Source organism: Notechis scutatus, chromosome 2 (genome assembly GCF_049901735.1).
Source record: "Notechis scutatus isolate UNSWTSFEM ecotype Mainland chromosome 2, rNotScu1.2, whole genome shotgun sequence".
Taxonomy (NCBI): Eukaryota; Metazoa; Chordata; class Lepidosauria; order Squamata; family Elapidae; genus Notechis; species Notechis scutatus.
The window spans coordinates 135,608,903-135,633,569 of record NC_142010.1 but is presented as its reverse complement, the minus strand read 5'-3'; the positions used below and the strand labels follow the sequence as shown (position 1 = coordinate 135,633,569).

General features: G+C 40.8%; 1 protein-coding gene across 1 annotated transcript; it reads left to right on the top strand.

The window, feature by feature from the left end:
* Nucleotides 1-15,154: 15,154 nt before the first annotated feature.
* On the top strand, nucleotides 15,155-22,166 carry LOC113420153 (aquaporin-5-like). Its single transcript, XM_026679959.2, has 5 exons — nucleotides 15,155-15,576; nucleotides 16,632-16,796; nucleotides 18,279-18,362; nucleotides 20,082-20,256; nucleotides 21,645-22,166. The coding sequence occupies exons 1-5, from the start codon at nucleotides 15,199-15,201 to the stop codon at nucleotides 21,692-21,694; spliced, it is 852 nt and encodes a 283-aa protein (XP_026535744.2). The 5' UTR covers nucleotides 15,155-15,198; the 3' UTR covers nucleotides 21,695-22,166.
* The last annotated feature ends 2,501 nt before the right edge of the window (nucleotides 22,167-24,667 follow it).

Sequence of the window (24,667 nt, the reverse complement as noted above, 5' to 3'; positions counted from 1 at the left end):
TCAGCTCTCGGGGTATTCTAGCCTAGGCTACCTGCAGGGCACTCCTAAAGGCAAGCTTTTTCCCCATCCCCCCGCCCTTCCCTCGCCCATTTCTCTTCACCTCGTGTAGTTCTAACGAATGATGTGAGAAATGGTGGGGAAACGCATGATTTAAATAGGCCTAAATTTTGGGGGTGGGGCTTAATTTCACCTCATGCCTAGAAATCATGCTGGGCCTTTCTATTGGTGGAGGCTGTATTGTTGGAGAAACACGGTATGAGCCAGCAGTGTGCAGCCGCCGCCAAAAAAGTTAATGCAATCCTAAATTGTATTAACAGAGTGATACAGTCAAGATCAAGGGAAGTACCGTGTTTGCCGGGCGTATAAGATAACCCGGCGTATAAGGCGACCCACCACCACCACCGGGAAGCCCTCCAGAAATCCCGGGGCTGCAGCGGCAGGGCAGAGTGCCAGGGGCCGTGGGAAGAGCAGGAAGGCTGCTGCAGCCTCGGGCGGGCGAGGCGAGCGGGATGAAGAGCGGCGCAGGGGATCCAGGAAGCCAGAGCGCCTTCGCTGCGTCCAACAAGCATCCGAAAGCCGGCAGTGGATATACCGGGCGTATAAGATCGACCCCCACTTGGAGGCACAAGTTTTTCGGGCAAAAAGTCGCCTTATGCGCCGGCAAATGCGGTACTAATACCACTCTATAAAGCCTTAGTAAGACCACACCTAGAGTACTGCATCCAGTTTTGGTCACCATATTATAAAAAAGATGTTGAGGCTCTAGAAAAAAGTATAGAGAAGAGCAACCAGGATGATTAGGGGATTGGAGACTAAAACACATGAAGAATGGTTACAGGAACTGGGCATGGCTAGTCTAGTAAAGAGAAGGACCAGGGGAGACATGATAACAGTCTTCCAATATTTGAGGGGCTGCCACAGGGAGGAAGGGGTCAAGCTATTTTCTAAAGCGCCTGTAGGCCAGACAAGGAATAATGGATGGAAACTGAACAAGGGGAGATTTAACATGGAAATAAGGAGAAATTTTCTGACAGTGAGAACAATCAACCAATGGAACAGCTTGCCCTCGGAAGTTGTGGAAGCGCCATTACTTGAGACTTTCAAGAAGAGATTGGACTGTCATTTGTCAGAAATGGTGTGGGATCTCCCGCTTGGGCAGGGGGTTGGACTAGATGACCTACAAGGTCCCTTCCAACTCTGATTATCTGTATGGTTGTTAAGTGAATCTGCCTTCCCTATTGACTTTGCTTGTCAGAAGGTCACAAAAGGGGATCACATAACCCAGCGAAGCTGCCTGTGTGAGTCCGTTATCAAGCCTCTGAATGTAAATCGCATGACCATGGGGGATGCTGCAATGGTCATAAGTGTGCAAAATGGTCATAACTCACTTTTTAATGGTTGTAAATTTGAATGGTCACTAAATGAACTGTTGTAAGTCGAGGACTACTTATACTTCAATTGCAAGAGACAATAAGATAAATGATTTATATAAGAAAGCTGGTTATCCCCAGGGAGCAAAATGGAGGCCCAAAACCTACTGAAACGTTTAGTTTTCTTTCGACTGATATGAATCCATTTAACTCAAATTTACCATCTCCAAACAGGACCAACATCTTGAAGACAAAAGCAGTTTGACCCTTTAGATTTCAGAGGTGGCATTCAGCAGGTTCTGACCAGTTCTGGAGAACCGGTAGCGGAAATTTTGAGTAGTTTGGAGAACCAGCAAATACCACCTCTGACTGGAGATTTTACAGTATTCTTTCCCCTGCCACGCCCACCAAGCCATGCCCACAGAACCAGTAGGGGGGGGGAATTGAATCCCACCACTGTTAGATTTGCATATTCTAGACTAGCCCCACCTCTCAAATTATGCCTTGGCCACATCAACTCATCAATCAGATTTGGGGGTGGGGGAGGCGAATGACTTTACATTGTGATGGAGGACCTCCTAAGCAGGTGCTACCTGGGAAACCAGGATGTAAGATGCAAAAGGCGCTTGTCTCAGCATGCCCTGACTTTTCTTTACACTTATGAAGTAGGAGAAAAAAGTTCTGCTTTGTTTCTTTCCATCTTTGCTGTTCCCAGGTAAGATGGCAGAGCAAAAGAAAACATTGACTGCTGGAAGATTGGCAGGTGGAGGGTCTCCTGGCTATGATGCAGTCAGGCACTGTCGCCTTGCCCAAGGTAGCCAGGTCTAGTGGTAACACCAGGCTTTCCAGTGACAGCCAACATATGTTTACGAGGCCACTAGCGATATGTTGACTGCCTTGAGTTGTTTATTTGTCTCCTGTTATTATTTTTACAAACAAAAATTGGTGTGACATGACAGCCATGATTTGTTTTGCAGTCTTTAGTCTCCTGCAATATTTTATTCTTACTATTCTTGTGAGGAAAGCAAGCCTAAGGGAGCTGTTAATATAAATGAGAACACTGGTATGCACAACAAAACCAACTGAGGTAATACTGATCACCCAGCTGATCTGCTTCCCGATCATTCGCTATCTTTCTGTGGTAAGCTACTTCGGTCAATTTCTCTTTCTTGTAGCAAGTTTGTGAATAGCAGCACAGGGGAAGGATATAGGGAGTGAATTTATAAGTCTCACCGAGAGCTTATGGGGCAGAGTAACCAATCTAGCATTCTGATGTGGCTAAACCAGGGGTTTGCAACCTTAAACATTCAAAGAGTCATTTGGGCCTGTTTCCCACAGAAAAGAAAACATCGGGAGCCAATAATTTAACAACCGATGTGACTGAGTGGGCATGGCCAACTTGACGTCACTCCCTCCCACTCAGTCACCTCCTGCTCTGGAATATGGAGCGAGTCTTCATCCCCCGCCATCACCCTTACCTTCTCAGTCCAGGCAAGGAGTGATGGGGAAGGGAAGGGCCAGCCAGTGGTGGGATCAGCTGACAGGGAGCCGCAGCAGAGGGCTGAAAGAGCCGCATGTGGCTCCAGAGCCGCAGGTTGCAGCTCTCTGGGCTAAACTATAACTCTCGGTCTGCTTTATAATTGCTCATGCTTTGTAAATATCTTCAGAGTATCTTCAAATATCTTCAAATATCTTCAGCATACCATTGGATGTCTACTGCTTTAATCTGTCTTCAGGCAGGTAATACCACAGGTTTAACTAAGATTATATCTCTTTTGCAGGAGAACCCTATTTTGATGCAACTGCTGCCAAATACAAGTAAGGAACTGATCCCACCTATTAATTTGAGAGGAGGTGCATCAGTTTGGGAATAAGCAACAGAGATCAAGAATAGATGGATATTTTAAGAACTGAGTCAACACATGTTGGTATAAGCTTTGGCTAAGCCACCTTCTCTTTTGGAGTTTAGAAACAGGCTTTTCAGATAGGTGAGGAAATTAACACCTCTTCCTTTAGGAATTAATCACCAAGAATGTGTTGGTTTTTAGGGGGAAAAAATCTGTTCAGAAATTGTTGAGGTTTAACATGAGCTTTTGACTCATTAATTACCTTTGTTCGGGCAAACTCTGAAATGTATATAATGCAATGTTCACAGGAGGCCTAGAAAAATTTTGCAGTAATTTCATGTGGAATATTGGATAATTCACATGAAAGAGCAAGCAATAATGGGCACTTCCAGACAGGACTGTTCCTAACCTTTAGAAAGGAGTTTGAAGCCCACCTGCGGGAGTCCTCACTGCTTGAACTTCACTTGTTTGCACCAAAAACATGCTAAGTCAATCAAAGCTCATGCCCAATAGAAGTTTGCAAAAAATGCAACCCTACCTATTTTCTGCTCCCTGAGCAATTGCAAATCCTAGGGCAATAAAATATTCTGTCAGCCTTGCAAAGTAATCCAGGTAAGAAGCACACTCAAACTGTTTGACTTTATATTTTATACACACACACACATATCGTTTAGTAAAAACTTTTTTAAAAGATATTTATTCTGCAGATACAGTTGCCCAACCTAGTCCCAATCCTGGGTTTATTTTCTGCCACTCTATCCTATATTGTAATAACATTATTTTAATTGTAATTGAAAACTTAAGGGAAAGTACAATATTCTATGCTGAAAATAAGTCTTTTCAATAATTTATTTCTCATTTTATACTTTTTCAGTGGCCATACTCCTTTTTGGAAATTTCTGCTTCTACCTGTTTTTTAAAAGTGCACATCTCTATCCTTTAGTAAGGCAGAAACTGGAATATTTTCAGAAAGAGTCACACAAGCTTTTTTCAGCAAAACTAAATATAGCAAATTTATTACTTTAGTAATATGACACCTTTTCTTCACTTTTTTTCAATATGAAAATGTTAGGCTGCTTTAGTTAGTGGCAGAGAGGAGGTGCTGCATTGATAGGAGGTCTGAAGCACTATATTTTAATTATATTCAGTCTGTAATATCCTGATTATTTATCTTACCATATTTCTCCATAAACATGATGATGATTTTAGCAGTTGGAATGAGTTCTTACATATCATCGGAACAAGCATTTCCTGTGCACTAACTGAGCATGAAAAACACATGCTAAACAAGAGATAAGGACTATGGTTCAACTAAGTAGAAGTACCAAGCCAACCTTGGTTAATATCACAAAGCTAAGCAGGTTGGATCAGGACAGCAGTTGGATGGGTCACTACTAAAAGATACATTGTGAAGTTGGAAAACATCCCAGAAGTAGGTAATGGAAAATCACTTCCATATATTGCCAAGAAAACTCCATATTCAAGTTTTTAAAGTTACCAAGTTTTTAAGCTTTAAAAAGGGGATACTTTTTAAAGGAATATATGTTGTCCCCTTGGATAATTCATCATGTCGATGTCATGCTCATCATGTTTACATATCAGCAGAATAATGTTAAACTGTAGAGGAATACAGAATCAGCCTTGAAAAAGATATGCAGCAGCCATTAGGAAAATATGAACTTAGCTTGGGAAAATCGAAGGGGGTGAGAAAGAAACTCAAGATAGTCCAACCATGATTTTCTTTAGTATGAGAAGAAAGCTTTGACAGTCTTTCAGGATTATGTGACTATAGTCTCTAGGTCTAAATAAAAGTAGAGTTCTAGTATTTCTTGTACCTATAAATTTTCTGACCTAGTCTACTTTGAAGGGTTGACATCAACTCATTCAAATAAAAAAAAATGTTGTCAAACTAAGGATAATTAAGGAAAGCTTTATAGAGCCCTAAACTTCCATGCCATGTTGGTAGATCAAATATACCCATGGGTTCTTTTGAGTGATGTAAAACATGCAGCATCTCAAAAATTTGAGACAATAATATTTTGATGGCTTTAAAGGGCGGGTGGGGGGGGCAATGCATATGGAATAGTTCCCTTGCAGTTCTCGAAAGCCTTGTTTATCTGAGCATTTTCTTTAATGTCTTCTGGTACTTTTAAATTTTCAGTTATAAGTGTCTTAGAGAAGATAGTTGGAGGCTGGATATTTTATTTCAGTTTAGCTTACATCATTGACATAATCTATGTTCTTGCCCACCAATTTGGAGATACAAGTTAAGGTTTAGTTCATGCCTTTTTCTTTTTTTCAGTTTTATTTGATGGAGTTGTCCCAAGTTAACGCTTTAAAAATCCCATTTTAGCTATCCATAGATTTTAGCTATCCAGAGTACTCCTGGATCTGGGCTGAAAAACTCCATGCTGCCATTTAATGGCTGCAAATAGATATTTTAAGAAAGCTCTGTGGCCATTTAATGGTCCCCCTCCCCATTCCCCAGCCCATATCTGCCTTAGAAACTAGTAGAGCTTCTGCCATTCATTTCTTGATCTCGGAAGTAAAAGCTTTACCTCTAAAACGTTTGTTGTTTGAAAGTTGAAGCAACGTGCCAGTTTAAGAGAAAAATAACTTTAACTCCAACAGTTCCCTTCGTCTTCTGTCTTATTAGTAAAGCAGTTTTCAACGGGATCTCTTAACTGTGTCCGCTCCCTGGAAAAAGCTATCCTGCGGTGATTATTTAATCCCAATCCTGAACAACCAGCCCTGCTGGCTTGTTACTCTGATCTGGCTGATAAAACTCTTCTGAGCTATCAATTAGCTTTTTACAGATCAATATCTAACAACTCTTGGTCACGTTTGTGGTTCTGCAATGCAAGTCTGGCTTTTAAAGAAGGTACTGCTCAGATTGTCTTTTTTTAAAAAAAAAATTAATCAGAAATGAGACAGTGCGCTCTGATGCCCACAAATGCTTGGGATTTTTAACACGGATCATAGGAATTAAACAGGAATTAATAGAGGGAGAAAAGAATTGTTTAATTATTTCAATGCTGTTTTCATTCAGAAGAAATGAAATCAAATATATTGTCCTGCCTCTCATCTCTTTGTCCTTGCCCAGGCCCCTTTTTTGGAGGATGGTTGCAGAATGCCAGCCAAAGACCAACGATGGCTCGGCCCCAAATGGAAAAATTCTATATAGGCTGCAAGGTTCCTACGTTAGGAGCATATAATGATGATAGACTGTTAAGCCTGAAGGCAGGCCAGTATCTTTGGTAACAATCAGGCAAGTGCAGGAGTGGGTGGACAGGCAGGCTTTCCTGGCTGGCTTGTGGTAGAGAGGCAGGGGTGGGATCCTACCAGTATAACAACCGGTTCGCTTCACACGCATGCGCGCCAAATGCTCGCATGTGCGCTATTTACAAATTACCGTGTCCGGCAAGCATTCACCTGCTCCAGCTGACAAGCGGCACTCAGCTGTGCCGTGCAAAGCAGCTGAGGAGGAAAATGCAGAGACTAAAGGACAGCCTAGAGCCCTGGTGGGCCAAACAGACAAACAGACAATTGTCGCTACGAACCGGTTTGGTGTCAGCTGCTCTTCGGAGCTACCAGTTCTATAGAACCGGGCCGAACCGGTAGAATCCCACCCCTGTACAGAAGACATGTGATACAGCAGAAGGAGCAGAGCTCCCTGGTACAACACATATCCCAGTCAGAGAGGAAGACATCAGATTTGAAGATCCACTCTGCATGGACAGTGTGTTCCTATAGTTTGACCACTAGGTGGCGCTCAAAGGTGTTGGCAGAGCTTTTATCAAAGGGACAAAAACTGTGTCAATGGTACGCATGTAAGAATGGGTGGAACTTCTATCAAATCACCATAATACTTCTTTCACACCCACATATACAGGTAGTTTTTGAGTTACAACCACAATTTATGTTGTTAAGTGAAACATTTGTTAAGGGGCTTTTGCCCCATTTGACAGCTTTTCTTGCCCCAGTAGCTAAGTGATTCATTGCATTTCAGTTAGTAACACGGTTGTTATGTGAATCTGGCTTCCTCATGGACTTTGCTCATCAGAAGATGACAATAGCTGATCACGTGACCCCAGGACACTGCAACTGTCATAAATATGAGGCCTCTGAATCAGGGGTGTCAAACTGAGACGTGCCCACCCCAGCTCCATGAAGGGGGAAAATGTCACGGTACATCATGTGATGGTAACGTGACGCTGGGGGTTTGACACTCATGTTCTGAATTTTGATCATGTGACCATGGGGATCCTGCAACGGTCGAAAGTATAAAAAATGGTCATAAGTTTCTTTTTTCAGTGCTGTTGTAACTTTGAACGTTCATTAAATGAACAGTTGTAGGTTGAGGACTACCTGCATACACATCTGTTTGGGTTGGATATAACTCTCTTTGGGCAATTTGGACATTTCTCTTGCTGCTTTTTTTCTTTAAAAAGAAAAAGATGCTTCCCAATTGATATTGGGTCCCATGAGTTGCTGGAATACAACGGCCATAATTACTAACTGGTGCTGAAAGGAGGTCAGGGGTGATGAGCCTTTTTTAAACCAGCATCTGGGGATCCAAGCCCAAGAAGCATGGCAGAGATCTACCAGCCTGGCATCCCCAGATGAATTGGTTGCTAGGGCAGCAACAAGCTGCTTTAGCAATGAATTGCTAGGTTGATGGACAGACACTGCAACCAACCAGAGATGGGGTTTCCGCTAGAATGGAAAATTGTGCTGGAAACCACCTGGCCTGAAGGGCTTAAGATAGCTCGGGCCAGGAAATGGCTGTTTTGAACTAAAGCTGGAAAACACAGGCATGGGATTCATTTGCAGTGGGAGGAGGAGGAGGTGGTGGTGGTGATGGAGGGGAAGGAGGAGATCCATTCAAAAGAGCTGTGGTGGCACAGTGGTTAGAATGCAGTATTGCAGGCTAATTCTGCCAACTGCCAGCAGTTCGATTCGCACTGGCTCAAGGTTGACTCAGCTTTCCATCCTTTCGAGGTCGGTAAAACGGAGACCCAGATTGTTGGTGGCAATTATGCTGATGCTGTAAAACGCTTAGAGAGGGATTTAAAGCACTGTGAAGTGGTATATAAGTCTAAATATTATTGCTATTCCTGCACTGACAAAGTGGTGAGTGGTCTGTAGCAGTGATGGGCCAAGCAGAAAGTGAGAGTCCACACTTTGGCACATCAGCCCAATTTATTGTAACCATAAACTTTGTATAATATCAGTTAATTGGGCTGAAATACTAGAGGAAGAGGGGGAAAAGGAGAAGGAAGAAATTTGCTCTGATTTCTTGGGGTGGGATAAAATGATTTGCAAATCAAATAGCACTTCATTTGAATTAAATTAAAACAAATTATGGCTTTACAAAAGAATTTGGATTTAATTAAGGTGACAGGGCTCCTGAATCAGAAACAGAAATGCTGGGAACCTTGCCTTTGGCATTCTGTTGTTATCTTCATAATAGTTCTCATAAGCCATTCTGCAGTCAAGGGGGAATGTGGCACACAAAGTTTGCTTCATCAAAGCATACAATCTGAACTAAATTTTTGCACCCAACTGTATCCATTGATCTGCTTGAATGACTATTGAGAGCCTCCTTTGGTCTAATCTAGTAGAACATTTCTTCATAGGCACACCATTTTCACTCAGTCATTGTAATAACAGGTAGATCATTAACATGTAGAGCCGTGGTGGCACAGTGGTTAGATTGCAGTACTGCAAGCTAACTCACCGCCCACAATCTGGAGTTTGATTCAGACTAACTCAGTCTTTCATTTTTCCGAGGTTGGTAAAATGAGGACCATATTGTTGGGGACACTATGCTGACTCTGTAAACTCCTTAGAGAGGACTGTAAGGCACTGTGAAGTGGTATATAAGTCTAAGTACTATTGCTATCATTAAGCAAACTCACTCACTAAGTGGTTGACAGTGCTAGTGATGTGTAAACAGGATGGGATGAGAAGATGCAAATCCATATTGACAGAAAATTAGACCTGATGATGTCCATTGATGAAATAACAGAAGGCAATAGTTCCAACAAAAATAAATTCTGTCTCATTAACATATGGGAAAAAAATAATGAAAAGTTTGAAAACAAAGCCAAAATCACCCAAGGGAGCTGGTAGAGGAAGTTGATTCAACAATCAAAATTATATTGACAATTCAAATTGAATTGGGATTAGTTTGCCCCTTCCTGCATTTTCCTCACACTACCTAGATGACCTATTTGTAAGGGAGCCTGTTTTCTAGGTATCTACATAAAAGATTCAATATGTATAAGTCTTTAAAGAATGCTCAGTTACATATTCATCGTTGTTTTCCAGACCACGCCACAGTAATGCAATGGGTAATAAATCTAGGAAGGGCCATTCCTATCATTGGTGGAGGAAAAATGGTAGGAGTGAAGGGATATCCTGGAATGTCTCTTCTGCCCAGGATGGGAGGATCAAATAAACAATAAAAAGAATCATCTGCAGCTTAGGAAGCAAATGTTTCCCATCTGGGGCAGCTGCAGAAAAAGCAATAACAATGCAGAGGTGAGGTTCCTGGTCTTGTACATTAGGGATTTGTCACCCACATCTTATTAATCTCTAAGTAGGTTCTTAGTGTGGCTATGTACAAGCGATTCCTAAGGAATGTCACCCAATGTCATATGTGAGTCAACATAATCATATCAACGCTTGAAGCAGCAATTGCTGTCTATATTTTATCCTAATTCAGCCCTGCGAGATAGACCAAATTTGAAAATCAAAGATACATAAGCTGAATGCTACTTTTAATGATAAGGTTATAGTAACACAATCGTGTAAGTCTGAATGTGCTACACCCCTCTCCCTCCCTTTAGCTTCATGAAAACTAAGGACAGCCATGTCTGAGATGCTTCCTCCAATTACATTTCTGCCCTGAACTCAGATTTCTTGTATCTGACCCTTGACTTGATTGCTGCTCTTCCTCCTGTTCCTCAAAGGTTGTTTATTCTGCCCAGTGCACTGTATATGACAACTAAATGGCTTCTCCTCACATCAATGCAAGTTTGCTGTCTGGAGATAGGGGAAATGTTCAACAGGTGATTTATGGGCATTCTAACATTTCATCTAACCATGTAATATAACATCAACATAACATAAAATGCCAATAATTTCCTTTCTCTCTAAATATAGTTCAATATATCTGTCTTGATTATTTGTCACCTGGTTCTGTCGCTTTACCACAGATTTCATTTTTGGGTTTTGTTTTGTTTTCTTGGTTGCTTTGAATAGATTAATCTGATTTGTTTGAGTGTGACTGGGGAGAGGTAGAGTAAAAGCTTTCTAAATAAAATAAAATAGTAAAATAAATCAAATGGCTAAGGAAAAGGGACCAGTTTTATTCTCTCGGGCTTGTTGAAACTTGTGCAGGCCACAAAAAATCCATGGAACCCCTGATCAAGAAGCAAAGCTCTAGTGTTATAAAAATGGCCATATTCACATAACCTTTTTTCCCCACCCTTAGTATCTTACAGAGCCTCAGCAAATTCTTGCAGAACACTAGGGTTCTATAGGACACAGTTTGAAAAACCCTGAACTAGGCAAATCTGTGTTCATTTGGATGATACTGTAGGTGCCTCTTGGGTTGACCCTCATGGGCAATCTGATCAATGCTAAGTCTGATCTAGCTGAGCTATACACCCTGAACTGATATGCAGATGAAAACATTGCTCTCTGCTTCCCCCCAACATTGCTTGAATGATCAGATGCAGATTTCAGCTCAGAAAGGTACGAAAATAAAAAGAATTACAGTAGTACCTCAGTCCTCATCGTTAATTGGTTCCAGGAGGCAAGACAAGTACCAAAAATGAGGAGTACCAAATAAATTTTTTCCATAAGGAATATGATAAGCAACTGACATCGACAAGTTCTAGCTTGCAGTCGAGTACCAAACAAACAACGAGTACCGGGACAAAATGTTCATGTCAAAATGCATCGACTACCAAATTTGACAAGTTTCAAAACAGTCAGGTGACAAGGTACCACTGTAATTGGATTGCGATAGGCGGCTCTAGAAATTGAGTGAATGAATGAATGAATGAATGAATGAAAAAATAAATAATATTTTAGGAATAAATATGTTTAGAAATGTAAAGATGGGGTCAAGGGGATGGTGGAAGAGAGATATTACATTTATTCATTCGCTGCTTCCATTGCTCAACCACTCAGTCACAAATTTCTGAGCAACGTACATTAAAAAATACCAGCAATAACAAGTACAAGTAGTCCTCAATTTATGACCATGATTGAGCCCAAAATATATGTTGTTAAGTGAGACGTTTGTTAAGTGAGCTTTGCCCCATTTTATGACATTTCTTGCCACAGTTGTTAAGTGAATCATTGCAGTTAGTAACCCAGTTGTTAGGTGAATCTGGCTTCCCCATGGGCTTTGCTTGTCAGAAGGTTGCAAAAAGTGATCGTGTAACCCTGGGCCACTGTAACGGTCATAAAGATGAACCAATGGCCAAGAGTCTTAATTCTGATCACGTGGTCATGGGGATGCTGCAAAGGTTGTAACAGTGAAAAATGATCCTAAGTCACTTTTGTCAGTGCCATTGTCATTTTGAATAGTCACTAAACAAACTGTTGTAAGTCAACAGTATTAAAATTGTAATATTTTTTTTTAAAGTGCACATTTGAAAAAGAGATATAGGTGAATATATTCTGAAATGACATAGACCAGCAAACCACTTTTAATATCTTCCCAAGAAAACATCAGGAACTTGTCAAAGCCAGGACTGACTCGGAGGCACCAATAGACTGTAAGACCCACTGGTAATAGAAGATGTGGCATTTGAGCTATCTTAGCATAGAATACCTCTTCTTCTGGCTTGATTTTAAGCCCTCAGTGAGATCTGAGGTAGCAGCTGATCCTAGGTAGCAACATTTTTCAAACATTATTTCTGAGCACAACCTGGCTGAATAATTCATTTCAGTGCAGCTTAGATAGGAAAATGTTCTTTGTGAGTGGGTTGCGTTTGGACTAGTGAACATTCTATAAATTTCCTTTCCAAAGTAGGTTGTGAAAAGGTTTTTGTGTCTATTTCAGGATTCATTTTCCTCTTTGTTTCCTCCCCCCGCCCCCCCGAAATCCTCATTTATGCATTTAGTTTATTCTAGATTAATAAAAGCCAGTAAATGAAAATTTAATGAGTGAATGTTAACACAAGCATGGTTCTTAGTACCCACTTGAAGTCCTGGTGGGAAACACATCTAAAAAGAACATTCACACTAATGCAATTCTGTGTTATGCTTATTATTCCTATGGGCATTTATCTTAGTCTGAATGAAATCTGAAAAAGGACGATTCACTATTTCACTTGATTCAATTCTCCATTCATGCTATCGTTTTCTGGTGAGACAGTTTTCCTAACAATTAGAACAATTAATCAGTGGAACGACTTGCCTCCAAAAATTGTGAATGCTCCAACACCGGAGGTTTTTAAGAACAGATTGGACAATCATTTGTTTGAAATGGTCTACAGCAGGGATATCAAACTGACAGCCCATGGTCTGGATGCGTCACACCCAGGCCACGCCCACCCCAGCTCCACGAAGGGAAAATCATCATGATACGTCACATGACAGCAACGTGACGCCGTGAGTTTGACACCCGTGGTCTAGAGCCTCCTACTTGAGCAAGAGGATGGATTTGAAGACCTCAAAGGTCCCTTCCAACTCTCTTATTCTGTTATTATCTGAGATGTTCATGAAACTTATCAAAATTGTGAATGTCTTTTAGAATTTCTTCAAACATTCTAAGATCTTTGACCTGAAATGACAAATTACGGCCGAATTTCATCATTGGGAAAATCTAAAAACAACCTAACAATAAGGAATTTTTGAGAAATATCACCATAATCTTGCTGAAACTTCTGTGGCCATCCTTATAATTATTTCACCTGAGAAGGAATTTCAGCTTTTGCTCTGCAAGCTGCTTCAAGAAAAACTTTGGCTCTAATTCCACTTTTTATTTTTTTAAACAATTCTAAGACGTGGACTTTAGACATTTTCTATAGCTGCAGGAGTTAAAATCCTCCAATATGCATTTCAGTCCACATACTTTTTGTGAAATCAGATATCATAAATTATCATATTTGTTATTGTAATTGCCATTGATTCAATGCCATATTGTTCCTTTTCATCATTTATCTTTCCATCATTCAGAGTCCCCCTTTCAAGTGGCCACAAGACAAAATTCACATTATGTGCAACTTGGTGGCAAATGTACTAAAAGGTCCTTTTGATCTACTCAGTGCCTCCAGTCTGCGAACAAAACAGGGCTTTATGAAATGCTGTTTATACAAGTAGATTTCACAAACATTTCTGCCCCATACATGCATTATCCACCCTGCTTGGATAATGAAGACTATGAAAATGAAAGATGCATAGCTCATTCTTAGAAACCAGTAAAGATTGTGGCCACAATCTGAATAGGTTTCGTGACATCATCACATAGGGAAATATGATTGCTATTAGCATAATACTTGGTGTTACTCTGACTGGCATCTGTGACTCTAGAACACAACATAGCCCAAAGCAGCGGAAGGCAAGATAACTTCAGATCAGCAGAAAAGAGAGGAAATATATGCTGAGTAGCAAAACATAGTCTGACAATAGTCCCTGCCCACCAAAACTCTCTACTTTTCGTCCCTAAATTTCTGATGGTGAATGTGCAGCACAAGTTGCAAATTGTGTAGAACCTCATTTGTTTGTTTAAAATATGCCTGTACTGCTCACTTCCTTAATGGCTTGGCGCACCTTTCAAAAAGTGAATAAAAGCTACTGAAATACCATGTAAACAAACAATCAATGCAATTACATGGTGCACTTTAAAGCATATAATTAAGGGGCTAAAACAGCTACACTTATGAAAATGACGGGTTCAATTAGAAGGCCTGTGTAAACAAGGATGTTTTGAACTCTCTCCTCAACTGTGATTATGAGGGTCTTCAGCTTCAAGTGGCTTTCTCTTCTACAGCCTTAGTTATATCAGGAAGAAACCAAAATGAACTGGAGATGTCACATGGACCTGTGGCAGGACCCTCCAAGATCACCCCATTGATAAGGACATATGAGAACTTGCTCCTCTAGCAAAGCTTCATACACTCCATCTAAATACATACAGTTGCATTGACCGGCATGCTACAAAATAAAATATAAGAATTCCCACTTTTCAGAGAATGAGAATGAAAAGAAAGACATTGAACCATCATATTTGTTTCAAGACCTCCAAGGTCCCTTCCAGTCCTATACTTCTATGATGTTATGAATGCTCTGCAAGGACGTGGTGGCTCAGTAGCTAAGACGCTGAGCTTGTTGATCAGAAAGGTCGGCAGTTCAGCGGTTTGAATCCCTAGCACCGTGTAACGGAGTGAGGTCCCGTTACCTGTCCCAGCTTCTGCCAACCTACATTTCGAAAGCATGTAAAAATGCAAGTAGAAAAATAGGGACCACTTTGATGGGAAGGTAACAGCGTTCCATGTGCCTTTGGCATTTAGTCATGCTGCCCACATGATCATGGAGATGTCTTCGGACAGCGCTGGCTCTTCGGCTTTGTAACGGAGATGAGCACTGCCCCATAGAGCTGGAAACGACTAGCACATATGTGCGAGGGGAACCTTTACCTTTACTTATGAATGCTCTGAAATAATATCAAAAGTCTTTTCAAAACAGGCTAATGCTTTGAGAAGAATGCCCTCTTTAGGGTTTTCTCATTAGCTACAGAAATTGTTTGGGATATTTTAACATTGAAACATAGTAGTCCTGATTCCGAAATTACCTTCAAGATGACTGACAGGTTTCTCCTTGGCCCCACCTATACTTGGTTAAACCCATCCCTTTCTCTCTATAAATGCATGCAGCATGGGCCAGCAAATTTACTCCTTGCTCGTGGTGCCTACAAATTCCATGTTAACACCCACTCGGTGTCTACTGCACCAGCCATGGCTACTACTGAAAGACAAGCAGAGATTCTGACCGCCAAATTTGCTTGGGCTGTTCTAAGTGAATTTGTAGGAACTGCAATCTTTCTCTGCATTGCCTTGGGCTCATCCTTCAAGTGGCCTTTGGAACAACCTAGCGTTCTCCAGATTTCTTTGGCTTTCGGACTAACGGTCGCAACTATAGTTCAAATCTTTGGTCATATCAGCGGTGCACATATCAACCCAGCTGTCACCCTTGCCTACTTTGTGGGGAACCAGATCTCCATCGTCCGCTTTGTATTTTATATGATCCTACAGGTGATGGGAGCCCTTGCTGGTGCAGGAATCATCTATGCGGTGACACCCGGAGAGGTCCGCTCAACACTATTTGTCAATCAGGTAAGTCTTTCTTTGCCAATTAATCTGAAAAAAGCTTGTGTGCATGACTCCCAACTTATTGTGTTGGGTCAGTGCATGAACATAAGCCAAACAGGCAATTCTTTAGGAGCCCCTTTGACTTTGCCAATAGACCCTATGATATAGTCTTCTGGGTGCTCTCCTAAGGAATTTAACCCCAAGGGTGATAGGGTGTGATTCGAGCAGGATCCAATTTTCCTTTCTGAGGCAACTTTCTACAACAGAAGCATCCATCTGGTCTTGTTGAGAGCATTTAGAGTTGACATGTATTTAGGCCATGAGATGTGTTCCTTTCAAAAGAAGAAGGGTAATAACAAACCACTATGCATAATGGTTATGGAGAACCTTTATATGTAAAGCCAGTCTATGGCGCTTGTGAGTATTAGGAGTTGTTATCTTTGAGATCTCCTTGTGGGACAACAGGAGGGAACAGTGGCATTGTGAGGTTTAATTAAAGAAGACCCAAGCAAGGGAACTGACTACCTTTGGAAGTCTCTAGAGCAGGGGTCTCCAACTTTGGCAACTTTTAGACTTGTGGGCCAACTCCCAGAATTCCTCAGCCAGCAAAGCTGGCTGAAGAATTCTGGGAGTTGAAGTCCACAAGTCTAAAAGTTGCCAAAGTTGGAGACCCCTGCTCTAGACAGAGATGACCCCGCAGTGGCAAGGAAGAGAGTCTACCAGTGCTGAGGTGCTCTCATGGGTAGCCCTCCATGGATCTTCCTATGATTGAATCAACAGCCGGCCACTCACACTGGGGAAAATCCTTTCATCTGAAACAAATGTGCTACTTCTACAACAATTATTGAAGAATTCCACATACATAACAAAACCTGCAGCCAAAGTTGGGGGTGGGAGAAATTGACATGTCCTCCTCCCATGCAATGGAGTTTATTTCCTAGTAAGATATCTTTGGGAAGACAACAGCAAGACTGTGTTGGTGGGAAATTTACAAGGACAGCGTAACAAGTTGTTTGTGTTGTGCCTGTGTTGTTGGGTTTTTTTCTTTTTCTTAACTCTCCTTTCTGACACTTTGGCAGGTCCCCAAAGACGTAACTTCAGGTGAAGCCTTTATGGTTGAAATCATTCTAACCTTTTCTGTGGTTATGTGCATCTTCTCCGTAACCGATAAGCGCAGGAGAGAGAACAGAAGCTATGCAGCGTTGTCTATCGGCCTGGCTGTCACTATGGCTCACCTTGTCGGGGTGAGTCCCTTGCATTTTATTCTTTACCAGTTATTTAGCAGAAAGGTTCACTTGCAGGAAACACAGCAGAAGACATCTCCCTGTTAAAGAAAGATGAAGTAAAGAGGGCAGGAGTTTGTAAGATTTTATGAGAATAGGGGGGAGGAATCACTCTGTGTTGACTTGTTTGATTTTGTTTTTATAATGTGACATTTCAAGGTTATCAAAAGTTGATTTATTTATTTGTGTTTTTAAGCAGTGCTTTACTTGAGGAGGCTGAATAGAAGGCCAAATGCTTTTGAGAGACACTAGATCAGTTCAGATTCAAACTCAGTGAAAGAAAAACTTGTAAAAAACTAAACACTGAGCAAATTTGAGAAGCCACAGGTGTTTTGACACAGCTGATGAACTTTCTCAAATCCTTAATTAGTATCAAAACAATTCAGCTCAGAAATCAATATAACCAACACCCTTGATTCAGAAACCCCATGCAGAATAGGTCTGCCTTAATATTGTTATTAAAGTGCAGAAATGAAACTCTGCAAACAGTAGTTAATTGTACATGGATTTATTTGCAGGATAGTCTTTTCCCCTCAATTTCCACCAATTTCTTAAGAGTTGAAATGTGTATCTAACTGAATAATCATGTATGCTGGAATGATAATTTTGTTTCCGTCTTTCATATTATATTTACAAATGTGTGACATTGTAATGCATGCAATATTAAGGAAAGCATTAACAAGCAGGCCACGTGAGGGCAGGATCTAATTTATATGTATGCATGCAAATCTAGAAATACTTTTGATATTTTCAATAGAATTTCAAAACCATTCACGCAATGTGGGCAATTATGACCAGATGTCTCATGGAGCTGCCCAGTCTGCTTTCTAGATGCTCCTACAAATAAATAACTTCAGCTTCATAATGTATTGTCTTTAAACTGGATTTGGCATATAATCTTCTGCTCCTTTATATGAGATCCCTCCATACAGAGAGCTATTTCTTATAAAGGGGCATACATGGCAACCTTGCATGTTTCTGATAGGGTTCAACACAGCTTCCACTGTTGTACTGAAAGGAGGTAGTGCTAGATGCCAAATATCAAGATCATCTCAAATTTATATCCACAGGAGAAAACTCAAGGAAGTGTTTGCAAATAATTTATATACAAATGTTGTTGCAATGGGTAATAAGAAATGGGAAATATCCCGACAGTGATGTTCATCTAAATGAGGCAAAAAATCTCCACAAATCTCCATAAATTATGCAGGATTGGGGAGAAAGTAAGAGAAAAGCTCCCCCATGAATATAATACTTAAAGTCAATGTTTCTCAAGCTGGGCAACTTTGAGATATGTGGACTTCAGCTTCCAGAATTCTTAGCAATGGTTAAGAAAGCTGAGGAATTCTGGGATTTGAAGTCCAGGCATCAAAAAAGACTACTTTAGTCTCCTGACAGAAGACCATCACCAATCTAAACTAGTGCCTTTTCTTCCTTTAACAGATTTATTATACTGGCTGTTCCATAAATCCAGCAAGATCCTTTGCCCCTGCTGTCATACTGGGAAAATTCGGTCCTTTTCACTGGGTAAGATTCTCCTTGCTAACTCTGTCAGCCCAGATCTTCATTTGTTAGCCTAGATTGCACAAACTTCCTTCACACCAACTTCCTTCACTGATAAACCTTCTTCCAGCTCCATCCATTAGATACTCTGTTTGTCCAGAGTCTTAACCCTGGTTTACATGTGAAGTTATTGAAAACAGCGGCAAGGTTTAAGACCCTAATCAGTAAGGAAGGGAAAAGCAGGGAAAAGCCTGAGAGGGCCCTGAACTGCTGAGAGTCAGCATCATACAAGTTGAATAACTATTTGCCAATCTAAGACTATCACAGTTCTATTTCAACCTCTCTGGACCTAAACCAAGAGAATTTCATCACTTAAAAAAACGATTCTCATCACCTACTGGCACGAAAGGCTTATAAGGGGCCTAATCAATTTGTGAGAAAGACTCGTCCTGGATAATCTAGAGATTTTGCTCTGAAATTGTGTCATAGGAATGGGGAGCTGTCTAAAAAAATAAGCAAATATACAACTGGTACAGAGGACAAACAAAACACTAGTATGCATAGTATTCACAAGCTAATATTTAGAAATAGTTGTTAGTAGTTTCAGTAGATATTCGATGCACCCACTATGGTGGAGGAAACTGTTCAAGTCGTGTGCATATTCTATTAGCCTAGTGTGCTCCTTGAAGATGGGCAGTTTCATTCTGCTTACAGTTCTTCACTTTTAGACAGGTCTTCAAACAAATGATGATGATCCTCAATGGCCCTTATGAACCACTGTAGTATCCTGTTTCCCTTTGCTCCAAGAATAACGCCCCTAATTGTATGCGGAGAGCCAATTTAGTGTCAGGATTAAGCTATCAAGTTAGAAACCATGAGACTGTGACTTCAGTTTCTACCTTGGATACAAAGGCAGTTAAGTGATTTTGGGCTAGCCCCCCCCCCCCCACTCTCAGATCTTAGAAGAAGGAAGTAAGGGCAAACCACTTCCAAAAATGTTGCCAAGAAAACTCCAAACTGTGGCAAAGAGTCAAGACCAGAGGTCTCCAAACTTGGCAACTTTAAGACTTGTGGACTTCAACTCCCAGAATTCTGGGAGTTGAAGTCCACAAGTCTTAAAGTTGCCAAGTCTGGGGACCCCTGGTCAAGACTGACCTGAAGGCATAAAACTAAAACATAAAATCCTGTGCTCCACAGTAACTCTGATTCTATTTCAATGGTCTAAACTTTGCTCTGCTGATGTCAAATTAGCAAATGTATTATCAAGGAACCACTAAGACCACTCCTACCAACTATGGACAGGGCAGATCCCACTCCCTACTAACACTGATGACATTACCTAACTTGGTAATGAAATGTCGGCCAAAAAAACTCCCACCCAAGCTCAGAGAACACCAAGGACTTCATAAATACAGTATATTCTGCTTAGTAAACAGTCAAGTATTAGCTAAGCATGAAATCTGTTCTATAAGTAGAATATAAAACCAGAGAGACAACTGCAGCAATTGTCTTCAGAACATACTTTGCCATGAAGCATGTGGAGAGGAGATGGAATCATGGCACCCTGATTGAAATTGCTGGTTCTTTTCAAGTGTCAAAATATTTGGGTCAGATTTGTTTCTTGGTGGTTTGTCTAGCACCTAACTAACATCTAACTAACCCAAGGTATACAAAGGACCCTGGCCTGACAAAGCAATGTTTTTGTATTCTTCAAAGCTGCTTTTCATGTGCTTCTTTCTGCAGATCTACTGGATGGGACCTTTCACAGGGGCTATCTTGGCTTCTGTGGTTTACAACTATGTCCTATGTCCCCAGAGAGTGAGCAGGGAGGAGAGACTGGCTATTTTTAAAGGCTTCTTTGCCCCTGAAGATAATCTGCAGCAGCCATCAGGAAATAGGGCTGACTCACGCTGGAACAGTGAGTGTGCTGAATAATTATATCAAATTCTGCATGAATGGCTTCTCTACCCACCACCCATTTTTATTATGCAGAACACAAGAGAAACAATGTCTTACTATTGCAAGAAAAGGGATAAATTAAGGTGATCCAAATTAGACTCTAATGCCCTGCCTACTTAGTCCACCGCAGGCAGACATGGCATTTAACTCCAAGCCAAGGGTTTAAACCATGCTTGCAAGCCAGATTAATAAAAGAATCTGCCACGATGATTTTCCCCATCCATGGATAAGCCCTACTTGTTAGTATATCTGATCAGTGAGACCTGTGTCTACCTACCTTCCCTATCTAAAATTTGCCAGCTGCTTCTAGAAGTCACTGCACACACTGACTGTGTCATCAAATACTGGGGGAGAAACCCCACAGCTGCTCTCAGAAGAGCATAGGCTACCCAGCCCAACAAGTTCATGGCTGTCCATTTAGATGGACACTGGGTGCATCAATGGAATGAACCAACATATAGGCAGTATATAGAAATCAAGCTTTATATTTATGCCAGGGTTTAAAACCTAGCTCTTTTCCTCACCTTTTTTTGACTCGATGGACTTTGGGACATACTTTTCCCTGGCTTGAGAGTCAAAGACATCAGCTCAATGTTTACAGTTACATCTGACTTGGTTTCTACCTTGTCAGCTTGAGCACTGATAGACATTCCTCTCAGGTACTTTTGAAAAACAGTAGTTTGTCTGTGATTGTGCTCCCTGGGCCCCTTTAAATCAGGGGTCCCCAAACTTGGCAACTTTAAGCTATGCCGGCTGGAGAATTCTGGGAGTTGAAGTCCACAAGTCTTAAAGTTGCCAACTTTGGAGACTTCTGCTTTAAATTGTTCTGTTGGCTTCTCAGATTGGGAGCATCTGTCCACCTCAGAGAGCAAAACATCAGATTAGCCCTGTCTTCTACAGGTAATCCTCAATTTACGACTACAGTTGAGCCCAAAATTTCTGTGGCTAAGAAAATTTTAAGTGAATTTTGCTCCATTTTATGACTTTTCTTACCCCAGGTTGTTAAATGAATCACTGCAGTTGTTAAATTAGTAAGATGGCTATTAAATGAATCTGGCTTCCCCATTGGTTTTGCTTGTCAGAAGGCCACAAAAGGGGTTTATATATGAGACCCCCTTGTCGTTTGCACAACTCTTTGCAAATGAGCATGGTAACTGGCTAATTATGTTATGCGGTTCTCAGTCTTGATTGGATACGAATGATCATGTGAATACAGTTTCAGAGGTCTCCAAATTGTGACTGTCCCACATGTGTGGGACGGGGAGGGGGGCATTTGGGCCAGTAATATCTCTATTGCACTATGGTTAGCTCTCTTAAAAAGACCTACTAACTCTCTGCCAATTTCAGATCCCTCTGGTCAGGAGAACCACCCAATGAACTATACTTCACACATGTAACTTGGAAAGCTTTTCAGAGTGATGCTTACCTTACCTCCATGAGAAGAGATGTCCATCAAGCCTCATATTCCTGAAAAGTCCCTGTGATAATATTCTGGCCAAAGACTTGGCACTGCACTGGAGAGGAAGCAAAGATAGGTCCGCGCTGTGAGGGGGGAGGCCACGTCCCTCTCAAAGTCACCATATCCTCTCTCTGAACCCCATTAACTTGTAAGCATTTCCACTTCATAACCGTGGCTCAAATCCTTTTCTGGATTGTGGAATTAATCAGGCAGCAGTTGTGGGGTATGTAATATAGAAAGTTAATGGTGTAGTAGATGTACTTTCTCTTAAATAATATTGTTGTTAATAAACCGGAAAGTGAACTTTTATGTTTCTCTACAACCATTAAAAATAAATGAGTGGAAATGAGCACTGTTTTTCCCTTGCTTTATATGTATCATGTGGAGAACCTTTTTGACAGAAAACATTGGCTGATAATACAAATAAAGTGTTATTACAATCCTCATGTTTAGTGACCTCTTTATGTCTTGAATAGTTTAGGAATCATTTTCTTGTTCATTTAAAGAAGTCATATGCCATTTCTGTATTTTTATAAATTCAACAAAATAAACATAGATAAAAGCAATAAAATGCCAAACAAAATTGCAAACACACACACACACACACACTCACACACACACCAAAAGAGAGAGCGACAGAGAGTCAGACTAAAGGCCTATATATTCCAAGTTTATTTTCTCTTGCTAGCCAATTATTCCTAATGCTACCAATGTACAGATAAAGATACAATTTCCCCCTATCCATCTCTAAGGGACTGTGCTCATCTTTGTTTCTTAGCTAAGGGAGTCAGCGTTGTCCGAAGATACTTCCATGGTCATGTGGCCAGCATGACTGTATGCTGAGGCACACAAAATGCTGTTACCGTCCCACTGAAATGGTATCTATTTATCTACTTGCATATGCATGATTTCAAACTGCTAGATTTGCAGGAACTGGGGCAAATAACAGGAGCTCATCCAGAATCACACAGCGCTCAGGTTTCAGACACAGTCTGTTAGCTTTCCAGCTGACAAGCTCAGGAAACATTTACAGTAGTTGAACCAGTTCAGTCTGAGAGAAGTACTTGCTAAAATACCACCCAGTGTCTGTATTCAGGACATCCTGTAAATTCTCGGAACTTAAATCTGAAATAGGAATGCAGCGCTCACTAGAAAAGATTGGTTAACTCTTACAAAATCCATTTCTGTATCTGCAAATGTATCACAACACAAAGGAAGTTGGTTTAAGGAAATTCTTTTCCCATCTTTGTTATAATGTTTCACTTTAGGAGAAATTTCCATATGCAATTGGTTCTTTTACTTGAATCTTGTGTCAGCATGAGAATATGAAGATTGAATCCACCCTGAATTAAAGAGCACTGTAATTTGCTTGGCAATTAGCTTTGATCAAAATAAAATTTGTTTATGATAAAGTCTCTCTCATCTGTAGTTAAATCATAGATGAGGAGGTTGGTGTGGGATATACTCATGGGATCTGGAGAATCAGGGTGGGGAGTACCCCTCTCAGAAATGTGCCTGTCTTGGTTTGGGGCACAGCATCAAGCAGGAACTTGGGTGTAAGAACCATTGTCATTTGGGATATACTACTGGTGTTCAGAGGCAATTGTATATGGGACCCTGGTTTTGGGGTTGGGCTCTAGGGACCTGTTAAGATAGTTGCTGCTATACCACCACCCCCTCCCTCACTGCATTACAGTCTCCCTATCTGAGCATCTTGACAGAGCTAGATTGACAATAGAATAATATTATAGAATAGAATAGAATAGAATAGAATAGAATAGAATAGAATAGAATAGAATAGAATAGAATAGAATAGAATAGAATAGAATAGAATAGAATAGAATATGCACCAATTCCACCCGCGCTTTTTACGTAAACAACAAACTAAAAGACTCAAGGTCCATCCCACCCCTGAAAGGACCTAATGGTAAAGACTGCAACAACGACACCATTAAAGCCAACCTCTTTAACACATTCTTCGGCTCAGTATTTGTAAACAGCAATGGATCATGCCCAGTTTTTCCTAGCCGTACCACAGAAAACTACAATGATCTAATACATATCGATCTTACAGAAGACAATGTTGAAAAAGCACTACGCAATCTAAAACCATCTCTATCTATTGGACCGGATGGAATATGTGCCTACTTCTTAAAAAAGCTACCCACTGCCACAGCAGAACCTCTAAGCATAATCTTTGAAAAATCTTTCAGGACCAGCTCCTTGCCTAACCTATGGTCACAAGCCATGATCATTCCCATCTTCAAAAAGGGAGACCCCAGTCTAGTTGAAAATTACAGACCAATCTCCTTATGCTGCATCATCTGTAAAGTCATGGAATCAATTATTAACCAATCCATTATCCTCCACTTAGAAACAAACAACCTACTCTCTAATAAACAATTTGGTTTCAGAAAAAAACTATCCTGTAATCTGAAACTCTTACACTGCAAAAACATATGGACTACACAACTCGACCAGGGCAAAGCAATAGACGCAATCTACATAGACTTCTGTAAAACCTTTGATTCAGTGGTACATGACAAACTACTCCTAAAACTAAAATCTTATGGTATCTCTGGACAACTGCATAACTGGATAGAAGCATTCCTGTCAAACAGACAACAAATGGTCAAAATTGGGAGTGTCCTATCAAATTCTGTACCTATCAACAATGGTGTCCCCCAAGGCAGTGTTCTAGGACCAACTCTCTTCATACTCTACATAAATGATCTCTGTGATCATATTAAGAGCAACTGCGTTCTCTTCGCTGATGATGTAAAGCTGTTCAATACCATAGACAATACTGCTACCCTTCAAAAAGTTCTCGACTATGTATCAGAATGGTCAAACAAATGGCAACTTCAAATCTCAACAAATAAATGCTCTGTCTTACATATTGGCAAAAAAA